Source organism: Hippopotamus amphibius, chromosome 11 (assembly GCF_030028045.1).
Source record: "Hippopotamus amphibius kiboko isolate mHipAmp2 chromosome 11, mHipAmp2.hap2, whole genome shotgun sequence".
NCBI lineage: Eukaryota > Metazoa > Chordata > Mammalia > Artiodactyla > Hippopotamidae > Hippopotamus > Hippopotamus amphibius.
Window position 1 is genome coordinate 88,044,231 of NC_080196.1, and position 27,959 is coordinate 88,072,189.

Below are 27,959 nucleotides of genomic sequence, written 5' to 3' on the forward strand. Positions count from 1 at the left end.
GCAGGCCGGCACCGTCTGCACGTGCCCCTAAGACGTTGATCACCATCCCTTTCTTGTCCCATTCCTTCTTCAAATGCACCCTGAGCACTGTGCCCAACATGGTCTTGCCAAGACCAGGCACACATCTGGAGCTGTGTGATAATCATTGTGCAGCATGGCATGGGCTGGAAATTATAACCCAGTTACCTGGGGAAATAATCGGGAGTGGGAACAGTGAATGTACCAGACAAACGCAATGCCATTTCTACCCGGTCCCCAGCTCTGGGCAGCTTTGGGCAGCTTTGGGCCCCCAGCACTGGCTGTCCCATCTGGTAGAGCAAAAAAAAAAAAAGGTCAATCCATTAGCTCGAGACTGGGAAGCAATGAGAATGTCATCTGCCCTCCCCACCACCTGCGTACTCCAGCCCACCTGCCCAAGGTGTTGCTCCTTCTTGTGGGCTCCCTTTCCTCCAACAACCAGCCACTCAGTCTCTTTGCAGCACAGCACAAAACTGCGTGCTGTTGTATTTATTATTAACCCACCAAAGAAGACTAAACGCTCCTTAGAAGAAGGCTTGTCCCTAATGAACAGGTCCCAGCTGGGACAGGGTGGGGTCTGGGCCCACCTCACACCGGGCCCTTCTCAATGCAAGGGCCCTCTAGGCTGTCGGCGAGGCCTGGGCCTGAAGCCCTGATGCGCTGTTGTGCCTGGGCTCTGACAGCCCCAGGGTGTGCACAGCCCCCAGGCCAGCTGGAACTCAGCTCCTGGCTTCAGAGACCTGTCTCCCTGCCAAGCTGGCAGGCTCGCCTGATGCGATGTGGGCTCAGTACTGATTTAAGCCACATGATCAACTCAATGCTTCTCAAGGTGGGAGGGTTTGTGGGTTGTCACTGGGATGAGGACAATTACTTGGCCAGAAGGCAGGAAATGACATCATATTGGCAGAGAGAAGGCTGTGTCTGCCCTAAACGGGTCTTGCCGTGCCTCCCTACTGGGTGACAGCCGCCAGCCTATGCTTCTTCAAGACCCAACATTGGGTCGCCCCACATCTATTCCATCTTATCCTGCCTTGTCTACCTCCATGTCCCCACCCCCAATCTTATGATGCTGCCCCCATCCCACCTCCGGCCTCAGGGATGTGCCCTGAGCCTCCCTGGGGCCAAAAAGGCGTGGGTACCCCTGTGTCTCAGCCTTTGTAACTCTGCAGTGTGCTTATCAAATGCCTTTGGGAGCTGTGCCCCAGGAATGTCACACCAAGGGTGACCCAACATCAAGGGGGTAGGGAGGGGCTCACTGGGCGGGAGAAACCTGGAGCCAGGCGAGGGAGCCGAGAGACACGTAGCTAGGAGAGTACTAGAGGAAGCCAGCGCTGCAAGGGACCTCAGACAACATCCGGGCTTTCTGGTAAGATGAGGAGGCAGCCCAGGGGATAAGTAACTTGCCTGAGGGGCGCAGTTGCGGAGGCGCAAGGCTAGAAGCCAGCTCTTTCACCTAGCAGAGTGCTTTCCACCCATCTCCACTGCTGGTCTCTATCAGTAGGTGTGTCTGCACACAACCCCCGCCGAACACACACAAGCCCACGTCCTATCCATCTTCACCCAAGCCCCTAAGTCCCAGTGACCCCATGTGCAGACACAAGTGAAAGTGAAACCTCAGAGAAACCTGAGCTTAACTGAAGAGACCAGGTAGACACATATTAAGTAGTTGGAGCCCAAAGAGGCAAATAGCGGTCACTGAGACATGGTGTTTCTCAGCCATTTATCCATCTCAAAACACCTGAGGATTACAACCTACCCCATCAGCCACAGTGGCTGGTTCTGGCTGTATCTGATTCAGCCAGAATGTATCTGAATCTCAGGGAGCAGGTAGAAAAGTTCCTTCTCTTTGCCCGTGAGATTCCTTACACATCCCCTAACTGCCGTAGGGGTGGGGGTACCCCACTGAGAATCGCTGAACTACAGTGGAAGGCACAGACTTCAATTTCTCCAGAGTTTACAGGGAGAGAAAAATCCGAGGCAGGGGAACAGATGATGGTTTCTAGAGAGGCTGGGGCCTTTTAGACCCAATGGGGTTTGGGGGGCATGGAGAAAATTGAAGGAGAGGGGGAAAGAGAGCAGGTGAGGGGGAAGAGGCACAGGCCCTCATGTTTTCCCTGACCCTGGTGTATGTTTTAGTGGGGGATCCACAACTGTCTCTCTAAGAGTCTTGAGACAGATGTCTGGGAACAAGGAGAACCCCTCCGCCAGGCAGCAGGCAGGCAGGTCCTGGGGCTCTAGGGAGAGCAGTGCTATTGGGTCCTTGTTGGGATAGATGGGGTGGGGCCTGAACCTCAGAAGCTGCTCTCAGTGGTCTGGCTTCTGCTCCACAATTTGAGAGCAGCTGGAGAGAGGGTGTCTCATCCTGTCCCTCGGGCTTCAGTCCCATTTCCCGTGGGTACCTTGAAACCTCCTTGTGGTTTATTAGTGCCGGAGAGAACAGCTTTCAGAGCACTGCCTGCCAGACACTAGAGCCAACACAATCTGAGCAAACAGGTTGAGAGAGGGGAGCTGCTAGCCTGAGTCCAAAACACAGAGGAGGAGGCTATTCAGGGTCATGGATGCTCACCTCGATCTTCATTGCAGGTGCAAAGTGGAGATAATAATAGACCTTACCTCTTCAGGGTGCTATGAATTTTAAATAAGATACTAATTGTAAGGTATATGCACATGAAGACACAGGTTGCTGAAGGATTTTGTCCATAGCTAGTAGGTGGCATTGCTGGGATTCGAACCTTGGACTCTGTGACTTGAGACTGGAGCTCTGAACCATCGTGCCCTCCACCCTCTTTTGTGGGTACCTTGTACTGTGGCAATCTCTGTCTTCCACTGGACTGTGAGCACCTTGAGGGCAAAAACCATGTCTTTACCCCGACCCGGAATCTAAGAGCAGCTAAGGGGGCATCACCGATGGCAGTTGCTAATGTTGATGCTTCAGTTTGAGGCCTGGGGGACTGTACTTAGATCCTGGCCAAGGGCTTTCATCACTGTGTAAATGTCAATGCCCCTCTGGGTTCTGGGTGTCAAGAGGGTGAGCCATTCAAGACAGGATGAAATAAATCCTCCAGGAAGGGAGTCAGGTGTCCACGGCGATGGAGGAGGGGATGCAAAGAGGCAGATGGAAGGAGGGAAAATTCACCACACTTCTAGAGCAATTCAATAATCAAGACTGTATTTCCAGGGATAATCAATGCAGATATGCTGAAAAAGTGGCTGCCAACCTTCCCCAGGTCCCAGAAGGTGCCAGGACCCCTGACAACCATTCTAAGAAGGAAATGAGCATAGAGATGGCTGCTAACTCCCTGTTCAGGCTGCATGTATGTCTGAGATGCTTAATTAGGAGGTGTGATGTCTGCCTGGATCATTTTGCTGAGATGTGATGAAGAGCCAGCCAAGACTGGGACACCCACACCTGCTGACTCACATGGGGTTGAGTCGGGAGAATCCATGAGGTTTCTCCAGCAGTCTTGAAGTCCTGGGCAAGGACTGAGGGCTTGGGGTGGAGACGGTATTTTCACCTTTTCTTCCAGGTGAATAAGAGCCCTTTGATGGCAAAGTCAGTGTGCTGTAGTGTCCCTATCAAAAATAGTTAATGAGAATTTAGGGTGCATTAAAAGAAGCAGGACATAAACGAAATGTCCATTAACTGATGAATGGATAAACAAAATGTAATATATCTATAAAATGGAATATTATTAGACCATTAAAAGAAATGAAGTACTGATGTATGCTATAACGTGAATAAACCTTGAAAATATGCTATATGAAAGAAACAAGTCACAAAGGCCTGCATTGTATGATTCTGTGTATATGAAATGTCTAGAATAGACAAAAATATAAAGAGAAAATAAATTAACAGTTGCCTAGACCTACGAGTATTGGGAGGGATATGTTGTGAGTGACTGCTAAAGGGTATAGGACTTCTTTTGGAATGATAGAAATGTTCTAAACTTAATTGTGGTAATGGTTGCACAACTTCATGAACATACTAAAAAACCATTGAATGTACACTTTAAGTGTGAATTACATGGTATGTGAAGTATATCCCAACAAAGCTGTTAACAAAAAAAGCAGAAAAGAAAAAAAAGAAGCAGGACATCAAGAGACCCTGAATAACCAAAACACTCTTTAAAAAGAACAAAGTTGGAGGTCTCACACATTCTGATTTCAAAACTCCTACAAAATTACAGTAATCAAAACTATGTGGTACTCGCATAAAGACAGACATTTAGATCAATGGAGCAGAATAGAGAACCCAGAAATAAACCCGCATATATATGGTCAAATGATTTTCAACAACTGTGCTAAGACCATTCAATGGGGAAAGTACAGTCTTTTCCACAAATGGTGCTGAGAAAACTGAATATCTACATGCAAAAGAATGAAGTTGGACCCTTACCTTTCACCATATACAAAAGTTAATTCAAAATGGACCACCAATCGAAATATAAGAACTAAAGCTATGGCACTCTTAGAAGAAAACATGGGATAAAAGCTTCATGATATAGGATTTGGCAATGACTTTGGATATGTCACCAAAGCATAAGCAACAAAAGAAAAACTGGATAAATCAGACTTCATAAAGATTAAAACCTTTGGTGCACCAGCAGACCCAAACAGCCCAAAAGGCAGCCCATGGAATGGGAGAAAATATTTTGTAAGTCATGTCTGATAAGGTGTTTATATCCAGAAATATATTCTGGATAGACTCTTACAAGTCCACAACAAGAAACAAGCAACCTGATTAAAAAATAGGCAAAGGACTTGAATGGACATGTTTCCAAAAATATATACAAATGACCAGTAAGCACATGAAGAGATGCTCAACATCACGTATCGCCAGGAAATACAAATCAAAACCACAGTGAGATACCACCTCACAACCATTAAGATGGTTATTATAAAAAATAAACAAATAAAACCCCTGGAAAATAGCAAGAATTGATGAGTATATGGAAAAATTGGAATCGCTGGTAGGAATGCAAAATGGTGCAGCTGCTGTGGAAAAGAGCATGGGAGTTCAGCAAAGTTAAACATAGAATTACCATATGATCCAGTAATTTCACTTCTGGGTATACATCCAAAAGAATTGAAAGCAGGAACTTGAACAGATATTTGTACCCCAATGTTCATAGCAACATTATCCACAATAGCCAAAAGGTGGAAACAACCCAAAGGTCCATTGACAGACAAATGGAAAAATAAAATGTGCTCTATACATACAAATGAATGTTATCCGACCTCACAAAGAAATAAAATTGTGACTCTTGTTACAACATGGATGAACCTTGAAGATACTATGCTAAGTGAAACAAGCAGTCACAAAAGGACAAACATTCTATGATTCCACCTACATGAGGTTCCTAAGTAGTCAAATTCAAAGAGACAGGAAGAAGAATAGAGGTTAACCAGGGGGTGGGGGGGGGGGGTGGGGGATGGGAATATGGAGTTATTCCTTAATGGGTACAAGTTTCAATTGGGAAAGATGAAAACGTTCTGGAGATGGATTGTGGTGATGGTTTCACAACAATGTGAATGTACTTAGTGCCATTGAGCGGTGCACTTGAAAATAGTTAAGATGGTAAATGTTATGAATATTTTTCCACAACAATTTTCAAAAAGAAGCAGGCAATGGAGTCAGGGGGGCCCTCTGCAAGCTATTCTGATGAGGCCCCATCTGAGATACAGGGCTCTAGCTTGGGAGGCACATTCTCAAGGGGCACTGATAAACCAGGGCTGCTCAGGAGGCAGGCTGGGGATGAGCCCCAAGAGGAGAGCTGAGGAAACTGGGGTGCAACCTGAGAGGAGGAACCTGAGGGTGAGATCTGCCTGTCCTCCCACAGCCAAAGGGCTGACATGAAAACCACCTGCATTGGGTGAGGGGCGGTCTGAATCACGCTAGCAATTGTCTCAGGGAGACTTACAGGGGTTTAATTTCAGGCCTATCTTTCTGAAAACCAGTGCTGCTTAGCAATGGAATGGGTTGCGCTCAGAGGCTGGGAATCGTCCCCCAGTCAAGAAAGGCTGGATTTAAACCAAGGCTGGAGGAGCAACCAGTGGGGATGCTGTGGAAGGATTCCTGTGACAGTAGGAGATTGGGCCACCTGACCTCCATAAGCCCCTTGCCATGATCCCTCAGGCTCTGGTCTTTTAGGTGCCCTTGGTCTTGCCCTGCCCGAGGGGCAGGCAGAAGGCACATTCTACCAAGAACTAGGACCCCTGCCTTCTAGTCCCAGCTCTGTCAGTGACTGGCTGCCTGATCTTGGATTAGTCACCACCTCCTGGGTCTCAGTTTACTCATCTGTGTAATCAACACCGGCCTGCGTCCCTCACTCCCCACCCCCAGAGATGTGGCAAGGTGAAGTGAAGCAAAGACTCTGAAGAGGACAGCCCAGATACCTTCCCAGCGCTCCTCCCCTCCCTGCTGGCCTCTGCTTTCCCTTTCTCCCAGAGCAGGGCTGGTAGTGTTTCTGAGGATGCAGTTTGCACAATACTGGTGGTACGTGGGATGTTAGGGCTGATACACAAGGGTTATCTGATGCTGCATATTTATTCTAATATGTGCTAACTATCCTTGATATCTGTAGCAAAGGATAACAATAAAGTTTTTTATAATAGTGATACCAACTTTGTTTTTAAAATATACTTACAGGGACTTCCTAGGTGGCGCAGTGTTTAAGAATCCTCCTGCCAATGCAGGGGACATGGGTTCGAGCCCTAGTTAGGGAAAATCCCACATGCCTCAGAAGAACTAAGCCTGTGAGCCACAACTACTGAGCCCATGTGCCACAACTACTGAAGCCCATGCGCCTAGAGCCCATGCTTCTCAACAAAAGAAGCCACCACAATGAGCCTGTGCACCGCAATGAAGAGTAGCCCCCGCTCACGGCACCTAGAGAAAGCCCATGTGTGGCAATGAAGACCCAATGCAGCCAATAAATAAATAAATAAATTTATTAAAAAATATATATATACACTTACAAGTTGTAGGAACTTCCCTGGTGGTGCAGTGGTTAAGAATCCGCCTGCCAACACAGGGGACACAGGTTCAATCCCTGGTCCAGGAAGATCCCACATGCCAAGGAGCAACTAAGCCTGTGGGCCACAACTACTGAGCCTACATGCTGCAACTAGTGAAGCCTGTGCACCTAGAGCCCGTGCTCCTCAGCAAGAGAAGCCAGCACACTGAGAAGCCTGTACACCACAACAAAGAGTAGCTAGCCCCCACTTGCCTCAACTAAAGAAAGCCTATGCGCAGCAACAAAGACCCAACACAGCCAAAAAAAAAAAAATATATATATATATATACCCACATATATACATTGTAAAAAGTGAGTTAAAGAAGAGTAAGTAGATAATAAGGGAAGTGGTATTTGAATAGAGCAAAAATCTTGAAAGAGGAATGTGAGTGGCTGGGATTTGGGAACCCCATATGGATTGGGGAGATATAACAGCCTGGGCCCCCAGGTCCCAGCAACATACCCCCAGACCTGGTGATCAGACACAAAGAAAACCAAAAAACAAAGCCTTTTTAGTTGGTCCTACTGCCTGGTTTCCTTAAGGTGCCAGATTTTACCAACCAATTGACAACTAAGAAATAGAATTAGGTTCTCAGATTCTCCATCCACACAACTGTGAACTGGTCCACTTCTACCTTCTTCTAGAGCCTGCTGTCTCTGTCCATCCTTCTGCCTACCTTCTCCCCAGTGACTCCATGAAAGAAGAGGGCAGCCCTGACTCAGCCAATCTTCTCAAGGTGGTAGGAACATGTTGGGTCCCTCCCCCAAAGTACACTTAAACAGAAGCTTGGAGAGGAAATGCCAGGCTCTGTGCCAGGTGGGAGGGTAGCAATCGTGTCCAGGGCAGCAGCCCCAGTGCACCTCGGCTCACCTGCTGCACCAGGGAAGGCAAGCTCCCCTGAGGCATGTGTGTCTTTAAGCATGATATGCAAGATCCCCTATAGAGGAACCATCTAGAAACCTAATCAAAGTCCAGTCCCCTCCACTCCACTACTATCTGCTCACCTCAGTCAAAGGGTCAGTTGGTCAGCCTGGAACATCTACCTTCCCCAAGAAGCAGGAATGAAAGAAATTTCCAGCTGATTATCAGCCAGAACTTCAGGAGATGGCCCTTGGGGATGGGGAGAAGGGAACAGGGAGGGGGGCATGGAATATACACTGAAAATATCCCCTTCCTCTCTCCTCCTTCTTTTGTGGCCCACATCCCACATTCTGAAATATTTTTACTGTCAAACTGCAGGAATAAATAATTATCTTCCGCATTCTGATGATCAAAGACCTCCAAACACCAAATTAGCATAATTCCAGGCAAAAAGCAAAGAAACTTAACCTTTTGTTTACCTATGAAGTCCCTTGAATATTTGAAGATCATGTTTTTCATTCCCTCTCCCAGAATGTAGCCTAGAAATGCTAAAATCCCAATGCCCTCCAGCCCATAAAGGGGCAGGGGGCCCAGTCAGGCAATCTGACTCAGAGACTTTAAGAAAACACTACCCTGGACAGTACTTGTGCAAAGTTGGGGAACCACTGAGTTACATTCATTCTTTCTTAATGGTGATTTTCAGAAGCTCTTCTAACAGTAGAGCACTGGATTTTCACGTGACCAAAGCAGAAGGTTGGATAAGGAGCAAAAACGAAGGAAAAGGCCAAGAAAGGGGAAACTAAGAGAACAAAAGAGAAAGATGGCAAGCTTGACAATTTGCTACGTTTTGATCCTGGTAAAGAGACTGGCAAGAATTAAAGTGCTTAAGGTCTATAGGAGAGCCGGTGCAATTCACCCTAATTGAAAAGACAGGCATGGGGGCATGGGTAGACAATTCACACACACACACAACGCACACACACACATGCACACACACACCCCACAAATGGCCAATAAACATATGAAAGTGTTCAACCTCACCAGTAATCAAAGAGAGAATATTGAAAGGCTCCTTTTCCTATCCAATTGGGAAACTAAACAATACCATCAGCTGTTGGCAAGGGCGAGTGGAGTGGTTGCTCTTCCACAGCTGGTGGGACTGGGTACTGATGAACCCTTTCTAGGGCACTTTGGGAATGCCCATCAAAAGCCTTAACCATGTGTATTCTATTTGACTTAGAAATTCCCCTCAGGAATTTATCTTAAGTAAAGAATCATTTATCTGTGCAAAGATTTAGGTGTATTGTTTATAAGAGTATTCTTTATAATAACAAAAAATTTAGAGGGGAACATAATACAAATATCCAACTCTAAAGGATTCAGTGAATATGGTGTATATCTCCCTATACCGGAATGCTACACAGCCGTTACAAGTAGAAGTATTGAATGACATTTAATGGCATAGAAATAAATGTGCTCTAAAACAGGGGATGTTGTACCAGCCTATCTTTTCAAACTATATATTCAGAGAAAAGACTAGAAATGAATGTACAAAAATGTCACCAGTGATGTTTTTCCAGGTGATGGGATTACAGGTATTCTTTTTATATGGTTGTGTGTCTATATTTTCTAAATTTTTTGCAATGATCAAATTTGGCTTTTGGAATAAAAGATGGATAACATATCTTTAATAAAAAAAAAGAATCAATGAAGTTGCAAGTTATTATGCTGGGGACCACAGAGGAATGGGGCAAGTGTTCAAGGTCAGTGGGACATCAGAGGTAGATAGAGAAATTGAGAGCCAAAGCCCATTAGAACAGAGGATATGGTTATGTGCCCAGCTGGATTACAAGAGCTCGTGGCACTTGGAGACCACTGGGTACATGCTGGAGGGTGGAGTGTGTCAGCCTTCTGTTGTTCTACTGAGTGACCATGGGAAAGTCACTTCTCTTCGCCTGGCCGCTAAGTTCCTTTCCCCTCCAATGCCCCATGACGCTATGCAAGCAGACTATTGTGATGATGGTACCCACATGTGATGTTCCCCCTTTTGGAAAGGCAAACATGTTCAACAATGCGGTGAGGTGAGATCAGGACTTTAGGAGGCAAAGGGGTGATAAAATAGGACATGGAATACAGCATGTATTTTTACCTGCTTTGTTCGCCTGCCTCCCATTGTTCCTGCAGAGCTGAAATGACTGAATGTAAGGGTTTGGACCAGAAATACACTTGAAGTAGGTTGTTTCACTCCTCATAAAATCAGGAGTTGGGGGCAGTGCGATGGAACTCTGGAAGCTGCAGGTTGTGATCCACATACACGATGCCCTGGCTGGAACACGCCTTCCTTGGGCATCAGAAGAAAAGCAAGGGACTAGGAAGACAGGGGAAGCTGCCTTTGAACTCAGAGGGAACTCTCCGTAGATAAGTACTCAACAACAAAAGCTGTTGAAAACACAGGGCACACTCAGGGCTGTGCCCATTCCTCCATCACGACTCCAGGGTCACCTGCATCTTCCGCTCTGGGAGCCAGAACTTGCTCTTGGAAATGTCATAAGGAAGAGCTGGGGCTTCCCCTGGGCCCCAGCTAACAGGAAGACCCCAGAGGAGGTAACGAGAGGCAATGGGGCTGCCCAGAACAAGACAGAAGCCTGGGTGAGCCCAGAGCAGGCAGGGAGGGATGGCAGGAAAGCCAGCCTAGGCACTGACCTCTGGGCATGTCCATGGGGTTGAAGCTGGCCAGCAGGTCACGGCACCACTGGCGGTCACCCTCCACCTTGCTCAGCCAGTTGTTGCAGTTGAAGTAGTAACGGAGGTGAGGCCGCTTCATGTCAGTCACAATCACATGGTCCAGGTACCAGCTGGCATTCAAGCCTGTGTTGTCATGCTCAATCCTGGGGCAGAAGCAGACACCCACACCATCACTGGGAGAACAGAGATGATGCCCCTTCCATACTGAAATACCCCAACATTTACTCCAAAGAGAGGTTCAATCATTTTGATGTTGTTGTTACCTTACTTCTCAGACCTCAGTTTCCTCACCTATAAAAGGAGGACTCCTTGCAAGGTGGATGTGCTTATTAATGAATGTTGCATTGTTACATTGCCTGCAAGGAAATATTGCCTTCCGTGGAAAATCCAGGATTGCCAATGCTTGCAGTGGGACCATCTTGAGCGTCCCCTCTCTCCCTGACTCCCAGATGACCCACCGCCCCACCAAATACTCAATCCCATGACCCAGAGGATCCCCCCCATGGCCACATAGATTGGTGTTGCCCCATAGAAATATCACATGAGCTTCATAGGTAATTTTAGATTTTCTAGTAACCACATTGAAAAAGAAAGACACCAGTGAAATTAATTTTAATAATATATTTTATTTAATCCACTTATCATTTCAACGGGTAAGCATGTAAACATTTATTAATGAGATATTTTACAGTCTTTATCTTGTACTAGTTTTTCCAAGATCTGGTGTGTTTTTGCACTCAGAGTGCATCTGGTTTGGACTCGCCACATTTTGAGGGATCAATAGCCATGCAGGACCAGGGGCTACTGTACTGGGCAGCAGAGACCTATACTCCTCCAAATCTGGCCCCATTATCTTCTCCCACTCCTACAGTCCTCTTCGTCCTTGGCTGTCCAGTTTCCTCTTTGAGGCCCAATTTCTTTCCCAGAACTTGACCCTTGGACAACCTCACTTTGCACCAAGCATCCCACCACAGTGAGGTCTTACTCTTGCAGGTCTTAACGGGACAACCACAGTTCAAGACAGCGCACACCCCAACAGATAGATGACATACATGATATACCCATGATGCTTGTCTCTGCCTTGCAGGGAGCCTGGCATATCATGGACCTCAGCTTAGTGGTTGCCTTTCCTACACACTGACACCCTTTTCCCAACCGTCCCCCATAAAAGCCCCTTCCCTGCTCATAACCCCCTTTCCCCATACAACCAGTGCCAGGGCCCACATACGTCCCTTATTTTCCCAGTAAAAAGAGTTCATGGTCCCATATTTTCTAGTGGGAGGAAGAAAAACAAGGACCAAACAGAGGCAGCATTTCAATTCTGTCTAGGCCTTCGAGTCTGGGTACAGTCAGATCATAGGTGATCTTGACACACTGACAAATAAAAGGGCATGAACTTGATTGGGGGTGGGTAGTAGGTGGAGGGGGGCAAAAAGGGGCAATTGAAGGCTCTTCCTCAGCAGCCAGTCTGGCAGAGTTATCCCTCCCCCACATTCACAAAAACTCCCCCAGAGAGAGCAAGATCAGGGGAGATCTCTGTCAAAAGGCATCCTACAACGTGACCTGGCATCTCCAACACTCACTGGGCGTTTACTGTATGCCAGTAACTGTTCTAAGCACTGAGTCATTGAGTCTTCACTAACCCTAATGGTGCCCTAGGATCTGGACACCATTATTACAGACAAGGAAACTGAGGCTTGGAGAGGAAACCTCTCCCAAGTCCCACAGCTGGTAAATGGCAGGGCAGAAATTTGAGCCAAGGCAATCTGGACTCAGAGTCTACTAACCACTGTGCTAGGGTTTTTCAGAGCATGTTTCCCAAGTGTGTGAAAAATTGTCTCAAGCTGTCTTAACCCAAAGAAGTGAATCTCTAATGGGCAAGTTTAGGGCACAATGACTCAGGGTGGGAGGGAAGGATTTGGGTCTTTGGTCAACCCTCAGAGGACACCAGGAGAGCAATCAACACCCAAAAGTGTCAATAGTGGTTTCAGTTCCGCTTGCCTTCATCTCACCCCACCCTGGTCAGGGGCCAGACTCTCACCTGACTTTGTAGATGAGGCCCACATTGTTGGTTCTCACCCGGAACACATCAACGTTGGCTTTCTCAAAGGCAGATTCACTCCTGCAATGAAGGTGTGAACAGTTAGCACAGACAAGCCCTTGGCTCACAGGCCCTGGAGGAGAGCCAAGGGCTGTTGTCCACCCTACTTCCTCCACTGTCCCATTCCAGGAAATGCTACTGGCAGCCATTCCCATTCTGAGATCCCTTTCTGGCATGGTTTGGAGAGGTGGAGGGCAAGGATGGTTAGTATTCATTCTTTGCTTTCATGCCCAGGTTCTTATGTCATTGAGGCAAGCATGGTGGGGAATATTAGCCCCATTTTACAAACAAGTAGATTACTAGTTGGTAGCAGAGCTGGGACCAGAACCTGGCTCTCCAAAGTCATGATCCAATGTTCTGGGGTTGCTCTGGGTTGGGAGAGTGGAGGAGGAAGGAAGGTGTGATAAATGCCACAGTGCTCTTGGGTCTGCTGGCCTCTCCTCCTCGCCTGCCTTGCTCTTGCTGGGGAGACTTGCAATGGCAGCCCCAAGTGGATGCAAACCTTGGGTGGTGGTCCACGGTCCTGCCATTCCAACAAGAAAGGAAACACTCAACCCAAACCAGCAACCAGGGAAGTGAGGGCAGTGAAGGAATGCATATCTGCCATCCCACGGATGGTGCAAACAGAAACAAGTACACCTGCGATGTTTCTCAATGAGGTGCCCAAGCAAGTCCAGACTTGGGAGCATCCTAGCACCCATCAGTTTAGACACAGGAAGGCTAGAGCACCGCATACTCCGGGAGTGGAAGCCTGAATCTCACGTGGACATCTGCCCTGTCCCCTGCATGGGTGAGGACCACTGCCCCTTGAGCCCAGGCCTGCTCGCAGCTCTTCCTGCCCCCACAGTGAAGGCCTCACCAGGCTGAGAGCTGTGGACCTCCCTCAGTGCTCCCTGCCAGGGCCTCAGCAGCAGCACACAGCCCGTGGGAAAAGAAAAACTCAAAAGACATGTCTGTTTATTGGCCATCACATGTTTCAAAATAAAGAGGGAGGTGAAAGGCCTTCTCCCCAAGGCAACAAAGGCTCAGACTCTCTCAGTAACAGAAGGCCTTTAAGGTTCTAGAGACCCAGAAACTGTGATTCTACAAATAGACTCACTTTGGCAAACAGTCTGGTCTGGGGAGAAATTGGCTTACAGAGGGCACATCAGGAGATATTCAGCCCAGGGCCCTCCTAAAGCTGTGCAGAGCACACAAAATCAGGTGAATGTGTACACCGAGGCCGCCTTGTCAGGGAGAAGAGCCCCCAGTAGTGTAGTCTGGGCACAGAGCGGGAGGAGAGAGTGGTGGGAATGTCCGGGTTCTGCTGGAGTGAAAAGGCCTGCCCCCAGGCTGGTGGCATGAACTTGTCAGAATCTCACTTCCAAGGGTGAGTAACAACATGGGGCCTGCATTCTGTTTCAGAGTCAAAGCAGCTGTTAAATGATTTGCAAAACATGTGAACACCAATTATGTGCATCAGGACTGTGTGAATAGGAAACAAGGAAATGAATAAGAGGTATTTTCTGTTTCAATATATGGGACAAGGAAATTGATTTTTAGAATAGACAGGAGACTCTATATCATATAAATACCCTGTGAAACAGTCAGCCTGGGAAGCTATACAATGGAACATTATGCAGCCGTTAAAAATCCTATTAGGAAGGAGTATTTAATAAAACAGAAACAGGTTTGTGAAATAGGCTTAAAAGAAAAAGCAGGTTAAAAGTAGAATGTACAAAAAGAACAACCAATACAAAAAAAAACCACCAAGTTCTCTTAAAAACAATAAAGAGGGAGAGGATTTATACAAAAACATCATGTCTGCATGATAAGACTATTATGAAGTGTTGGTTATTTATTCTTCTCTTTATTTTTTTAGTTTTCTGAAGGGAGCACATCCTGTTTTTGTAATTATGAAGAAAGCACAGTCCCCTGTTTCCGCAGCCCCGACTCCATCCGGCCTGCAGCTGCCTGTGGTGAGTTCTTTGGAATGAATTTGAGGCTCGCCGGGCTTCATCTGCTGAGGGTGCAAATGAAACAACCGAAGCCAATGAGTAGGGGAAGAGGAGGGTGATTTGGAAAGGAAAAGATAATGTGTGATTTGGAAGGAAAGCAGCTGGCTTTTGGGGTGCTTCTCATAAGAGTTCCAGCTCCAACAGCTGCAGCCAGCAAGGGGAGCTGCACGCCTTCGGAAAGGCCCAGGTGGAATGTGGATTCATACTTTCCAGTGCGTTTGTTAAACAATCGACCATAGTGCTCTATAGTCACTCAAAAAACAAATTTTAAAAAGAGAGCTGGAAGAAGGGAAACGAGGAGGGTGGAGGGCGTGCTCCACGCTGTCTCAGGACCACACTGGAGCGTCCAGGACGTCACACAATGTGATGCAATCGTCCACAGTGTTTACAAAGTGGAGACCAACATCTTAGCAGACAAGAGCAAGGCCTTCTGCATCACAGAGGTCTCTCTTCACAAAGAACACAGAACTGCAGAGACAGGGCTATACAGACTCCCTCCTCTCAGGGAGGAGCCAAAACAATCCCAGATGAGCCCCAACCCCAACCCCAACCCCACTTGGGGTCGTATTCCAAACCACCCCCCCGCTTCCAGGAAGTCAGAATGCAAATGCTGGTGGGTTTCAGAAAAATGACTGAAGCTGGGGTGGAAACAGCAAAAGACAGAGGGTCCCTGGTCAAAGGAAACATCTGAAATAGACACTTCACATCTCCTTGTGGGAGACGGCAGGTTTTCCATGGCTCCTGGTCGATCCTCAAACACAGTACACAGCCCCCTGCTCATGCCTGCCGTTCCACAGGGACCCCACGCTTCCCAGGCCGCACAGGGCATTTTAGCCACCCCCTGGGCAGAGCCAGCAGGCTAAAATGCCAGGATTCTCCCACACTCACACATGGTGACTTCTTAACAGGAGAACCGTGTCCCAGAAGATACATGAGATTCCATCCTTTTGCCATATCCTGAACGTGTGACTCGGTGTTGGGGGTGGTCCTGGGTAACAGGGAAGGGGGCTTTCTCTGGGATCCAGAGCTGTTGGCACTTTGCTGCTGTGGAGGTCAGGGCAGAGGTCGGCTAATAGGGGAATTGAAGTGAAACTGTGAATGCAAAAGTGTGAACATGTCACACTCTTTGCTGCCCAAGAGAGGGTCCGATGTGCGCCGAGGAACTTACACCCCCAACCACGAGGGTGAGAACAATCAGCACTTTAACATGAGGCACCCAGGTTTTTCTTGCAGCCGGAATTATTCTGTATTAAAGAATAAAAAATCCTAATAAGCCACTTGGGAGGTAAAGGCCTGGGGAAGAGGAGAAAAGTCACAAGAAAGAGCAGAATTGAGGGGAGAGAGAAGAAAGAGGATGAGGGAGAGGGAGAAGAAAAATGTGGGGTGAGAGACACGGCCAGAAGCTGCAGAGAAAGGGGTGGGGGAGACATTCCAGGAAGGGTGCTGGCTTAACTTTAAGACTTGGGGAGTGGGGGGCGTCTATCTGGTTTTCCATTTTAAGTTGTTTGTGTTGCTTCCATGTGAACTCTGGCGCTCTGAGCTATCGGTGAAGCCTGATGCACCCAAAATGCCTTGTAGATTGTGTCTGTGTGTGTGCGTGTGTGCATGTGTATATATGTACATGCATGGATGTGTGTGTGTGTGTGTGTTTGTGGGTGTAAAACAAGGAAAAGGAACTCAGTTCCAGTTGACACATGGGTGTGGGCGTGGGTCTCGGGTCACACAGTGTGGTGAGGAGAGAATAGCAGCCGATGGTGAGAGGAGAGGAGATTTTGAGACCAGGGGGCATTCTGAGCCAGGCCCCAGGGACTGCTGAGGGTGAGGGCTGGGCGGGGCTGACTTCATCTAAATCTCTCAGAGCTCAGTGACCTCCGCGGCCATCTGCATCTGGGTTACACGGCAACCTGGACTTCCTCGGAAAGCAGTGCTCCCCTCCGAGACTCGAGGTATCCATCTTGAGTTGGAAGGGTCTCAGATGGTGAGGATTGTGTCTACGCAATTCTCTTTGTAGACAGTTTCTCGGGTCTTGCATCAGCCAGACTCTTGTCTCCTCCTTCCCTGTTTATCCTGCTCACCGTGGTCAGATTAATCCTCTTTGGCTGCGCAGTACGTCAAGCCTCCACTGATCGGCTTTCAAGCAAGGCCTTCTCCTGTCTGGTCCTCCCCTGCCTTTCCCACCTCCCTCCTCTGCCTCTCCACACAGCTGGCAAGGCCCTGTCCAGCCCCCAGTGGCCTGCAGTGCCCCTTGTAGCCTCCATACTTTTGCAAGCTGTTTCCTCTCATCGAAAGTACCCTCTTTCTAGAAGGACAAATATTGTATGCTAACTCACATATGCGGAATCTGAAAATGGTACTGATGACAGTGACAAGAACAAGGACGCAGATACAGAGAATGGACTGGAGAACTCGAGGTATGGGAGGGGGCGGGGGGTGAAGGGGAAACCGAGATGAAGCGAGAGTAGCACAGACACATATATACTACCAACTGTAAAATAGTCAGTGGGAAGTTGTTGTATAACAAAGGGAGTCCAACTCGAGGATGGAAGATGCCTTAGAGGACTGGGGCGGGGAGGGTGGGGGGACTCGAGGAGGGGGGAGTCAAGGAAGGGAGGGAATACGGGGATATGTGTATAAAAACAGATGATTGAACCTGGTGTACCCCCAAAAAAATAATTTAAAAAAATAAATAAATAAAATAAAGTATATGGAAACAAAAAAAAAATAAAAATAAAATAAAGTACCCTCTTTCTGCCCCTCCCCTATCTGAGTCCTTTTCACCTGTCAAGGTCCAGGTCACATATCCTTCCCTGTAAAGTCCTATTCTAGCCTCACTGATACCAAATCATTCAGTGAGCTCTATTTGCAAGGAACTGGGATAGATGCTGGAGGCACAAAGCAGCCTTCCCATCAACCTCTGACTCTACCTGGCATCCCTCTGTACATCACTTCTCCAGCCTCTCCAAGGACATACAGCTGATGCTGCAAACATGCCTGCATCCCTGAAAGTACCCACTTCCTGCAGGCTCCTTAAGAACCCTCTGGACCAGCTGGATTGGGATCCTGGCTGAATCAGTGTCCCTGATGCCCAACCTGGAGCAGGACACAGATATAGGGGAGACCCCTCCCCCCCCACCAGCAGGAGCATAGAGTAATTGGGGGGAAGTTGATTCCTACATACAGGGCTATCCCAGAGAAGCTGGCTGCCTTTGTGTTGTTTCTGGCCCTGCCAGCTCAGTCATGCCTAAGACCCCTCTACCATGATGCAGTGTTTCCTTCCCATTGAGAAGGAAGGCTGGGACTCAAGCTCCCAGGGAGAGGGGACACAGTGACAAACCTTCACACGGGGTTATAAAAGTTGACCTTCCTGAGAGGGTGTTTTGACAGAGGAAAAAGGTGAGGGGGGAGAGTCTGAGGATCCAAATGGATGAAAGGAGGAAAGACAGTGAGGAACCACCACAAAAGGGGAATTGGTTCATTTTGTTAAACAAAAAAAGGCAGCAGACACCAAGTTGGCCAACTTCCCAGGGTCCAGTGGCTTCTCCCTAGAAGGGTGTGCTCTGGGGAGGACACCTGGCAGAGAGGATGGACGTGTCATGTATTCTCTTTACCGTGCCCACAGCACTGGAGGAAAGGGCTTCCACAAGCGAGTCACGCGGCAGTGTAAGCAGCACAAGTAGGCAGATACCCTGTTCTGCGGAAATGGACAAAATAGGACGTTACGCCTGCCTCGACACTGCTGCATTTACACCAGAGGCTGCCTCCAGGGTAAATGTGTTCCACTGGGCCTGGTCGGTCTGCTAAGCACAGAGTTTGTGGATCTTCTGCCCTGTGCACCCACCATTCTACCGCTTCCCCTGCCACCCCTGGAGATGCCAAGCCATAAACCCCAGAGGTCACACCCTGGAGCCCCAGGAGGGCTGCAGGGGAGTCTCCCGCACACCCTCCAGGGCCACAGGGTCACGTGCTCGAGGAAGCATCTGCATCAAGGCTCTGGGGGTCGAGGACCAGCTTTACCACCAAAAGCTCCATGATTCGGAGCTGCTCACCACTCCCCTCTAGGCCCTTGATTCCCCATGAAACAGGTCAGAGTAGATTTAGTGGTTTTCACATTTTTCTTGGCTACAGAACCCTTGATGCAAATAGAATCTGACTGAGTAACTCAGTAGATATGATAAGCATAAATTAAGCTGCTCCAGAGGAAGGAAGGGCGGTGTCCTGGGAGCCCCAAACCAACGGGCCAATCCCCTGCTGCATTCAGCACAGGGTGAAACCTGCCGCCCAGGCTGCCAGTAAGGCCCCTGGCCCTCTCTGGAATTCCACAATTCTGCTCTAGTGCTGCTGTGTGTACTAACTGTGTGTGCACATGTGTGGTGGGGGGAGAGGATGGAAAGGAAGAGACAGCAGCCCCTGCTCTCAATGGGACACAGTGCAAAGGAGGGCACAAGTGTGCACACACGCACACACAAGTGCATCTACAGAAACACACACACTGACCTGAGTGTGCGTTAGCGTAGGCAGGTTCAGTATGAGGTTGGTCCCGGGTGAGACGTAGGTGCAGAGCATTTAAGCTCAGGGCTCTCTCACATGCCTGATCTTGTCCCCTCTTCCCCAAAGTCCTCTGAGTTGGTAAAAGGGGGATTATCACTTCCATATGACATATGAGGAAGCCAGGGCTTTGGATGCAAAGAGATTTGGCCAAAGTTATACGGCAGCTAAATGGTAAAGCAGGGCCTAGACCAGTTTTCCTGACCCTGAGTGTTTATTCGCCCACATCAAAGGATAGCTAATATGAATTCTTGGGCATTCTCCGATCCAAAGTAAGCATTACTATACACAAAAAAATCAAGAGAGGAGCCAAGCAAAGTGGACAGGAAATCACTGAGAGAGGCCTGGCTGGCATGTAAACTATTGTTAGGAAGGCTCACACCACTTAATACGCCTGTGGACACACGTCTTCTCTCATGGGTTCCACAACTGCATCAACCCCCACTAACAGCCCAGGACCCCACTAAGGCCGAGTTGGTACTCACTTGCTGGTAAGATGGAGCTTGGGAGAGAGCCCATTCTCTCCAAAAATGGTGATGAAGACATTGGCATCTGTCCCTGCACCACGAACATCCCCCGTGGCTGTGACCACCTCGTACACTAGAGGGGGAAAGGAGAAGACAGACAGCAGGCTCAGAAGAACACCCAGAATCCTACATGGGCTCAGAGAAGCCATAGCTCCTGCCAGCTCCACAGGGGATGCCCAGCCACATAGGAATCTCTGGACCACTGCTGCAGCCCGCAAGCCTCTGAGCCAGGGTCAGACCCACACCAAGTCCTGTCATGAGACCACAATCTCCCACTTAATGCTGCACACTCATTTTACAGGCAAGGAACCTGCAGGCAAGGGGACAAGCCCAGGTCACACACTATATAATGTCAACACCAGAGCCCAGCCCAAGGCCTCCCAATAACTGTCTGTGATCTTTCCAGCACGGCACATGGATGCCTTCTTAGCCAAGACCTTCTTCAGAGCCTACGCCTGGCTCTCACCTTTCTCTCTGCCCTTTACACAAGGCTGCCTTGCAGCCCTCACTTCCTGTGACCTCTTGGGCATTGCCATGGCAGTCTCAGGATAACCCATCCTAGGGCTGGGGGGTGCAGAGCTTTGCTAGTGAGTCCCTCTAGGCAGGGGCACTGATTTCCCTTCTCTTTGTTTCCCTGAAGTTTGTTCTGTTTGTTGTTGATGCCTTTCCCTTTGCTGTCTCTGGTTCTGATGAATGTCCCTGCGAGGGGGAGAAAGAAAGCAGTACATTTGCGTGACTCCCCACCCCTTCATCCTTCACGGTCTACACCACAGGGATTCCTGAGCCGCAAACAACTTGTAGAGCCCTCCCTGAGATAACTCCAGGACCTGAAGTGTTGGCCATATAGTTTGCACATATACAAGGATGTTTCCAAACTGAGCGTCCATAGGAAAATGACCAGCATGGTGGAAATCTAGAACCACATCACATGAGAGAAGACATATAGGCCTGGAGATGCCTGGTTTAGAGAAGGGAGTCTGGGGTATGGGAGAGGGGTGAAGAAACTACCTCTATAGCTGGTCCAAGGGTACACAGCTACTTCTGAAATAGGACACTAACCATTAAAAAATGATAAATTAGACAGTTAAAATTAAGACCATCATGAGAATGAAAAGGCAAGCCACAGACTAGAAGATATTTGGAATGTACACACAGGCATCCCACCATAATACCTTGTTTTATCACAATTCACTTTATTGTGCTTTACAGATACTGTGTTTCTTACAAATGGAAGGTTTGTGGCAATCCTGTGTCAAGCAAGTCCATCGGTGCCATTTTTGCAACAGCATTTGCTCACACTTGTCTCTGTGTCACATTTTGGTAATTCTTGCAATATTTCAAAGTTTTTCTTCATTATTATTTTTGTTATAATTACCTATGATCAGTATGCTTTGATGTTACTATTGCAAAAAGATTATGACTTGATGAAGGCTCAGAGGATGGTTAGCATAGTTTTTAGCAAAAATATATTTCTAAATGAAGTTATGTACTTTTTTTAGACATAATGCTACTGTACACCTAACAGACTACAGTGTGGCGGTACACAGGACTTTCGTATGCACTGGGAAGCTGAAACATTGGTATGACTCGCTTTATTGCAGTATTTGCTTCACTGTTAGGCTCTGGAACCGAATCCACAATACCTCTGAGGTCTGCCTGTAGCCAACAAAGGACTCATACTCAGAAGCTATAAAGAATTCACACAAATCAATAAGAAAAAGAAAGACCACACAATTGTTTTAATCGGCAACAATTTGTTTTAAAGATAAACATACACTTACCGTAAGACCCAGAAATTCCACTTTTAAGTATTTACCCAAGAGAAATAAGAACATGCCCACACAAAGACCTTACACAAACGTTCATAGCAGCTATACTCATAAGAGCCCTTAACTGGAAAAACAACTTAAATGTATCAACAAGTGAATGAATTTAAAAAGTATGGTATATCCATACAGTGGAATCCTACTCAGTGATAAGAAGGAATGAACAGCTGGCATGTGCAATATGGATGAAACTCAAGCACGTTATGCAGAGCAAAAGAACTCAGACACAAAACACTACACAATATGTAATGCCAGCTATGTGAACTTTAATCTATTATAACAGAAAGCAGAGCATGGCTGCTTAGGATTGAAGTTAGGGGGAGTTGCCTGGGAAGGGGCACATGGAACTTTTGAGGGATAATTTAAATGCCCTATATATAAATGGTGATAATGGTTACATAGATGTATACATTGGTCAATACTCATTAAACGGCACATTTAAAGTAGATTCATTTTATTGTTAATTATATTTCAATAAAGTTGAAAAATGGACAAAAGACAAATTGGCATGACATAAGAGGATATCCAAATAGCCAATAAACCTAGGAAAAAGGGCTCAGCATCCTTACTCATAAGGGAAATGAAAATTAAAATTACAATGAGACACTACTACATATACACACCAGAATGGCTAAAATTAAAAAGACGGACAAATACGAAGTATCGTCAAGAATGAGGAGCCATTGGCTTTCCCATACATTGCTGGTGGGGGTGTAAAGTGGTACAAGCCCTGATAACTAAACATAGGCCCACTCTATGACTCAGTGATTCTACTTCCAATTATAAATCCAAGAAAAATGAGTATGTGTGTCCACCCAAAGATGTGTACAAGATCTGTAGCAGCTTTATTCATAATAGCTAAAAACTGGAAATAACCCCCAAATCCATCAACAAAAGAATGGTTGGACAAATGGTGATATATGTATAAAATGCAGTAATACACAAATAATAAAAAAGAACAAACTAGATAATGAGTCACAATATGAATAAATCTCTTGGATATAATGTTGAGCGAAAGAGAAGCTAGACACAAAAATGTGTGTACTGTGTGATTCCATTTATATGAAGTTCAAGAGCAAAAAACTAATGGATGGTGATAGAATCAAGAGGGCTCTTCCCTCTGGGAAGAAGAGTGAAGGAGCTTTCTGGAGGTTAGAAATGTTCTGTGTCCTGTTCTGAATGGTGGTTACACAAGCATGCACATGTATAACAATTCATCACATTCCTTTATGAGTTTTGTGCTGTATATACATATATACATAAATATATATGTATTATATAATGTGCTGTATGTACATATATATAATATATATATATAATTCCTGAATTTTAAAACTTTGATTTAAAAAGTTCAGACTATCTTATGGAAGACAAATATCTCATGGAAGATACATAATTCTGTTTGGTCCAGAGGGGAGGGTCCCAACTAGAAACATCCCCGGTCAGCACAGAGAAGGACTATCCCTAGCACAGAGCATGACAAATGGGAGTGCTCAATAAATAATCACATGGATGAACGAATGAAATGAGTGAATGAAACAACCAATGAAGTGAATGTGGACTACGGAAATAAATTGACCAGTACGTAAATCTCAATTCTACCATGCTAGCTGTATGATTTCAACCAAATTTCTTACTGAGCTTCATTTTCCTCATCACCAAAGTAGAGATAATTTCTTCCTTGAAGGATTATCATAAGGATTAAATCAAATAAAATAAAGTTTTCTACTTTCATACGCATTGACCTAGCATATTTCCTCTTTCACAGCTGGATGAGAGAGAAGCATTCCATAAGTAGTAAACTTGTATCAACATCACATCATCACCACCACCATCGTCATCTCCATTGTTGTCATCCTCAACATCAGTGTCATCTTCGGGGCTTCCCTGGTGGTGCAGGGGTTAAGAATCTGCCTGCCAATGCAGGGGACACGGGTTTAAGCCCTGGTCTGGGAAGATCCCACATGCCACGGAACAACGAAGCCCGTGTGCCACAACTACTGAGCCTGTGCTCTAGAGCCAGCAATCCACAACTACTGAGCCCACATGCCACAATACTGAAGCCTGTGCACCTAGAGCCAATGTTCTGCAGCAAAAGAAGCCACTGTAATAAGAAGCCGGCACACCACAACAAAGAGTAGCCCACACTCACTGCAACTAGAGAAAGCCCGTGCGCAGCAACGAAGACCCAATGCAACCAATAAGTTAATGAATTAATTAATTTTAAAAAATCCATATCATCTTCAACATCACTACCATCACCTCCATTGACAACACCCCCAAGAAGGCTCGGATACAGGAGAGCAAAGGGCCCCAGGGCTGGAAGCTGGTGCAGGACAGCCTCTAAGGTCCCTTCAGATCCCAGATTCTGGCAGTAGTCACTCGCTTCCCCTCACAGGCACTGTGATAGTCAGGAGGTAGACCAGTGCACCAGGCTCAGCCTACCTACCCTCAGAGCATGGAGAGAGTGGCTCTCCTCACCCCGGCTGTTGGTGAACTCCAGTGTAGCCTGGAGGCAACCTGAGGAACAGAGAAGGAAACCTAGGCCTTTCTCCTCTTCCTTCTTCTTCTTCCCCATCACACTTACCAAGATTCTCTATAATGTAAGAACCCAGCGCTCAAAGGAAGTAGGCGACACATCGTTCTAGAACTGAGAGGGTAACAATGACAGTGCAGGTAAAGCCGAGAATGCGAGTATGTCAGAATCATCCACGTTCATCTCTGAGTCCTGCAGCTGACCGCCAACTCCGTGGGTCTGTGTCTCTTAGAAACATCAGCATGGCATACACCCTGGCTTGCTCTTCTCCAGCTACTTTTAGCAGAGTCAAGACTGGGCAGTAGGGACTTCCTAGGTGGCTCAGTGGTTAAGAAGCTGCCTGCCAATGCAGGGGACATGGATTCCATCCCCACTCCAGAAAGATCCCACATACCATGGAGCAACTAAGCCCATGAGCCACAACTATTGAGCCTGTGCACCACAACAAAGAGTAGCCCCCACTCGGCACAGCTAGAGAAAGCCCATGTGCAGCAGTGAAGACCCAATGCAGCCGATAGACACAAATAAATTTATAAAAAAAAAAAAAAAGATTGGGCAGTACAAGATCAAGGACCAGCCAAGGCCAGCAAGATTCAAATCTGAACTCTGCTACGTACTAGCTTTGTGATCTTAAGCATGGTACCTAACTTCACTGTGCCTCAGTTTCGTCACCTAGAAAAGAAGATTTTGCGGACCCAGCCCACCTCATTGGGTTGTTATGAAGATTAAACCAGTCCATGTGGGAAAAGGGCTCATGTGGTGCCTGATGCATTAAATACACGATTCTATTGAACTGCATCGTGACCTGAAGCGGGGACTTGGGAACAATCAAATATACTTTTTAAAATTGTAAAAGCAAAACAACAACGACAACAGCAAAAGCAAGCACCAAAGCAAACAAAAGTCGTCGGCAAGCCAAAACTTGTTCCTGGGTCCCCAGTTCACCCCTTCTCTGGTTTACCTGACAAGAAGGTAGAGCATTTCTAGGCAACTCCCATACACCCCAGAGGAAGGTGAGACGAAAAGGACCGGGCCCTGCGTCTAAAGCACCAACTGCCCTCCCCACGTGGGCCGCAACCATCACCTTGCTGAGCCCCAGGCCCCCAACTCCATCAGCTACAGTGAGCAGCAGCCCCCAGCCCCTGCTGGGCACATGATGATCGGCCAGGCCTCCTCCCACTGGCCCCTTCACAGCCTGATGCAGGCCACCCCTCGGAAACCAGGCTAGAAAGTGGCTTCTGGGCTGTGTAGGACCTGGAGAGTGCGGGCACTTCGGTTCTCGTCTATTCTGTGCCAATAAGAGTCTGTGACCCTCAGTACAGTGGGGGCCCCAGTGTACCCCAAGAGGATGTAGTACAGACCCAACAGGGTAATCCACAATAAAGGGGTTGGGTTGGAACCTAAAATTCCTCCCTCAAAACAAGGGACAGGATCGTATGGGCCACGCTGCACCTGCCCGCACCCCCCCGTCCCCATAGGCCAGGACCCTGCACACCTTTGGCCTTGTAGTACTCGTGCTCCAGCTCCTCCTCGTCACCTTCCGAGGTGTAGTCCCGCAGCTCCTGCTCGTACAGGGCTAGAAAGTCGATGTCTTTCTTTCTCCTCTTTTTCTTCTGGGGCATCATTTTGCCGGCTGCCCCTTCCTGCCACTTGCTGGTTCACTGTGCCCACCCCTTTGCACCTCCTTGGACCCACAGCCCTCTCTCCCCGAGCTCCTGTGCACACACCTGGATGGGCCAGAGCCCACTCGGGCCCTCAGATCTGTCCTGCTCCCCTCTCCTCGCTAGCTCCAGAGCAGAACCTCAGTGCTTTATCCCTGCCCTTACTGTCCCTGGCCCCTCTCCCTGGCCACCTCCTCTGCACCTGTCGTCCGGTTCTCCTTGGGCCTCATGACTTATTCATGGGGACTGAGGACAGGCTGTCCTCCTTACCCCTCCCTTCCCCACCCATCCCCTCCTCCTTTCATGGAGAATCAGGTGACATTGAGCCCTTGGCATCTGTTTCCTACCTGGCCTCACAGCAGGGCACCCCTTCCCAGGGGCAGGTGGGGCCTCCCCCATAAAGATGCCCCTAGCCTCACAGCCTCGAGGGCCATGAAAGATGTCCCCAGGGCCTGGGGCCTTCCTGAGGAGGGCAGGACCCCAAATCAGCTGGGCCCCCAGGACTCAGAGGACTCGCTTCTATTATTCATGACCTCTGCTCATCTTACGGGGCAGGCGAGGTTCTTACTGGATCCTTCTCCATTCCTCTGCTTCCATCTCCTCAAGACTGCGGCTCTGGAAGTGGCCATTTGGCCAGGAGAGACCCGCTGCTCTGACAAGCACTCAGACCACCCACAAAGCATTTTCTGTCGTGAGTTCCTGGTGTTGCAGGCAGAGTCAAGGGTGCTGGAGAAGTCCACCAAATCCTAGGTGACCCCCACAGGGCCCCGAGGGGCCGGCAAGGTTAACCAGCATCTGTTGTAACAAGAGCTCTCCGTTTGCCCATACTGCCCTCTGTGCTTGCAATAATAGAAACCCTGAGAGCCCATCCGGATGCCCACCTCACCCAGCCCTTACCTTACCTGCAGACCCACACAGAATTCTGAGTCAGAGCAAGAGAACCAGAGGCCCCTCTCCCGCCTCGATCAGCAAGAAAGTTTCCTTAGGGCCACTAGACTCTTTTTCCTTGTTTCCTTGCTTTTATCTTATTAAGATTGTGTTACAATTTCGCACAACCCAAATTGTAAGATTTCTATGTAAATCCTGAAATGCTGGAAATTTGGAACTCTCATCCCTCTGTCCTGGCAGTGTGAGGTCATCAGACAAAACTGGTCTGACTACCACCTCCTGGCTGCGTGGCCTGGACAAGCCTATCTCCCCATCTATAAGAGGGGGAGAATGACTCATTAAAGCTTAGTGAGCATTTGGAGAAAGTGCTCAGTAAGCAGAAGCCTCTGGAACACAGTAGAAGCTTAATAAATGTACATGACTCAGGATTTTCCTTTCTTATTTTGCATGGTGGGGGGCAGGGTGTGTGTGTGTGTTTCTTTGTTATCTCAGATTGTCCCAGAGGCCCTTCTTCGGGTCCCGTGTGCAAGGACCAGTCCCTGGTGTCCTCATTCCTCTGTGGGCCCTGGCCCACAGTAACACATGAAAGACACTGGTGAACAGATGAAACATCCAATTTCCTGGGAGGACTGCCTTGTAAGGCCCTGTTTACTTTTTGCCCCTCCACCCCTTCTCCCAGCCTTGAGCTCTGTGGGGGCAGGGCTCGTGCCCCCTTGCTCACCATTAGGCTCCCAGTACCTATAAGATGCCTGGCACACTGTACCCATTTGCTCAGGGAACAAATAGATGCATGAACAAATCGCAGGCGGATCTATAAAGCAGCTACAAGGAAAACAGAATGGGCTGAAAAGAAAACACGCTTTACACGATACATGGGTAAAGTGAGTGTTCCAGAACCAATACCGTTCTGAGCACATTAGGCCTGGAGAAGAAGACATTTCAAGGGTCTACAAATGTGAATGATTGTCTCCACTAAGGCTGAAAGGGCAGTCTTACAACCGCAGGTGGTGATTACAGAAAGGCAGGTTTCAACTCAATCCAGGAAGAAGGATGGGAGTGCTGCCTCGGGTGGCAGTGTCACAGGCGATGTGAGGGCTGGATGGCATCGTTTCTGCCTACAGCAGGGGGAGCTCCAGCGGCCTTTGTAGGTTTGGACCTGGCAGGCTCTCCACCCAGAAGCTGGGACATTCTATGACACTGAGTGGCAGGTGCAGGTGGACAGTGGAGGAACCATGAC

The 27,959-nt window shown here is 47.8% G+C and overlaps 1 protein-coding gene across 2 annotated transcripts in view; it reads right to left on the minus strand.

Annotated features, from left to right (window-relative positions):
• Positions 1–25,798, minus strand: part of LOXHD1 (lipoxygenase homology PLAT domains 1) — a 176,723-nt gene extending 150,925 nt beyond the window's left edge. For both annotated transcript variants that reach the window (XM_057700151.1, XM_057700150.1), the window contains exons 1-4: positions 25,669–25,798; positions 19,770–19,884; positions 12,683–12,763; positions 10,600–10,784 (exon numbers count right to left, since the gene is read on the minus strand). In XM_057700151.1, the coding sequence (XP_057556134.1) occupies positions 10,600–10,784; positions 12,683–12,763; positions 19,770–19,884; positions 25,669–25,798 (511 nt within the window). The remainder of the gene's footprint in view (positions 1–10,599; positions 10,785–12,682; positions 12,764–19,769; positions 19,885–25,668) is intronic.
• Between the last annotated feature and the right edge of the window lie 2,161 nt (positions 25,799–27,959).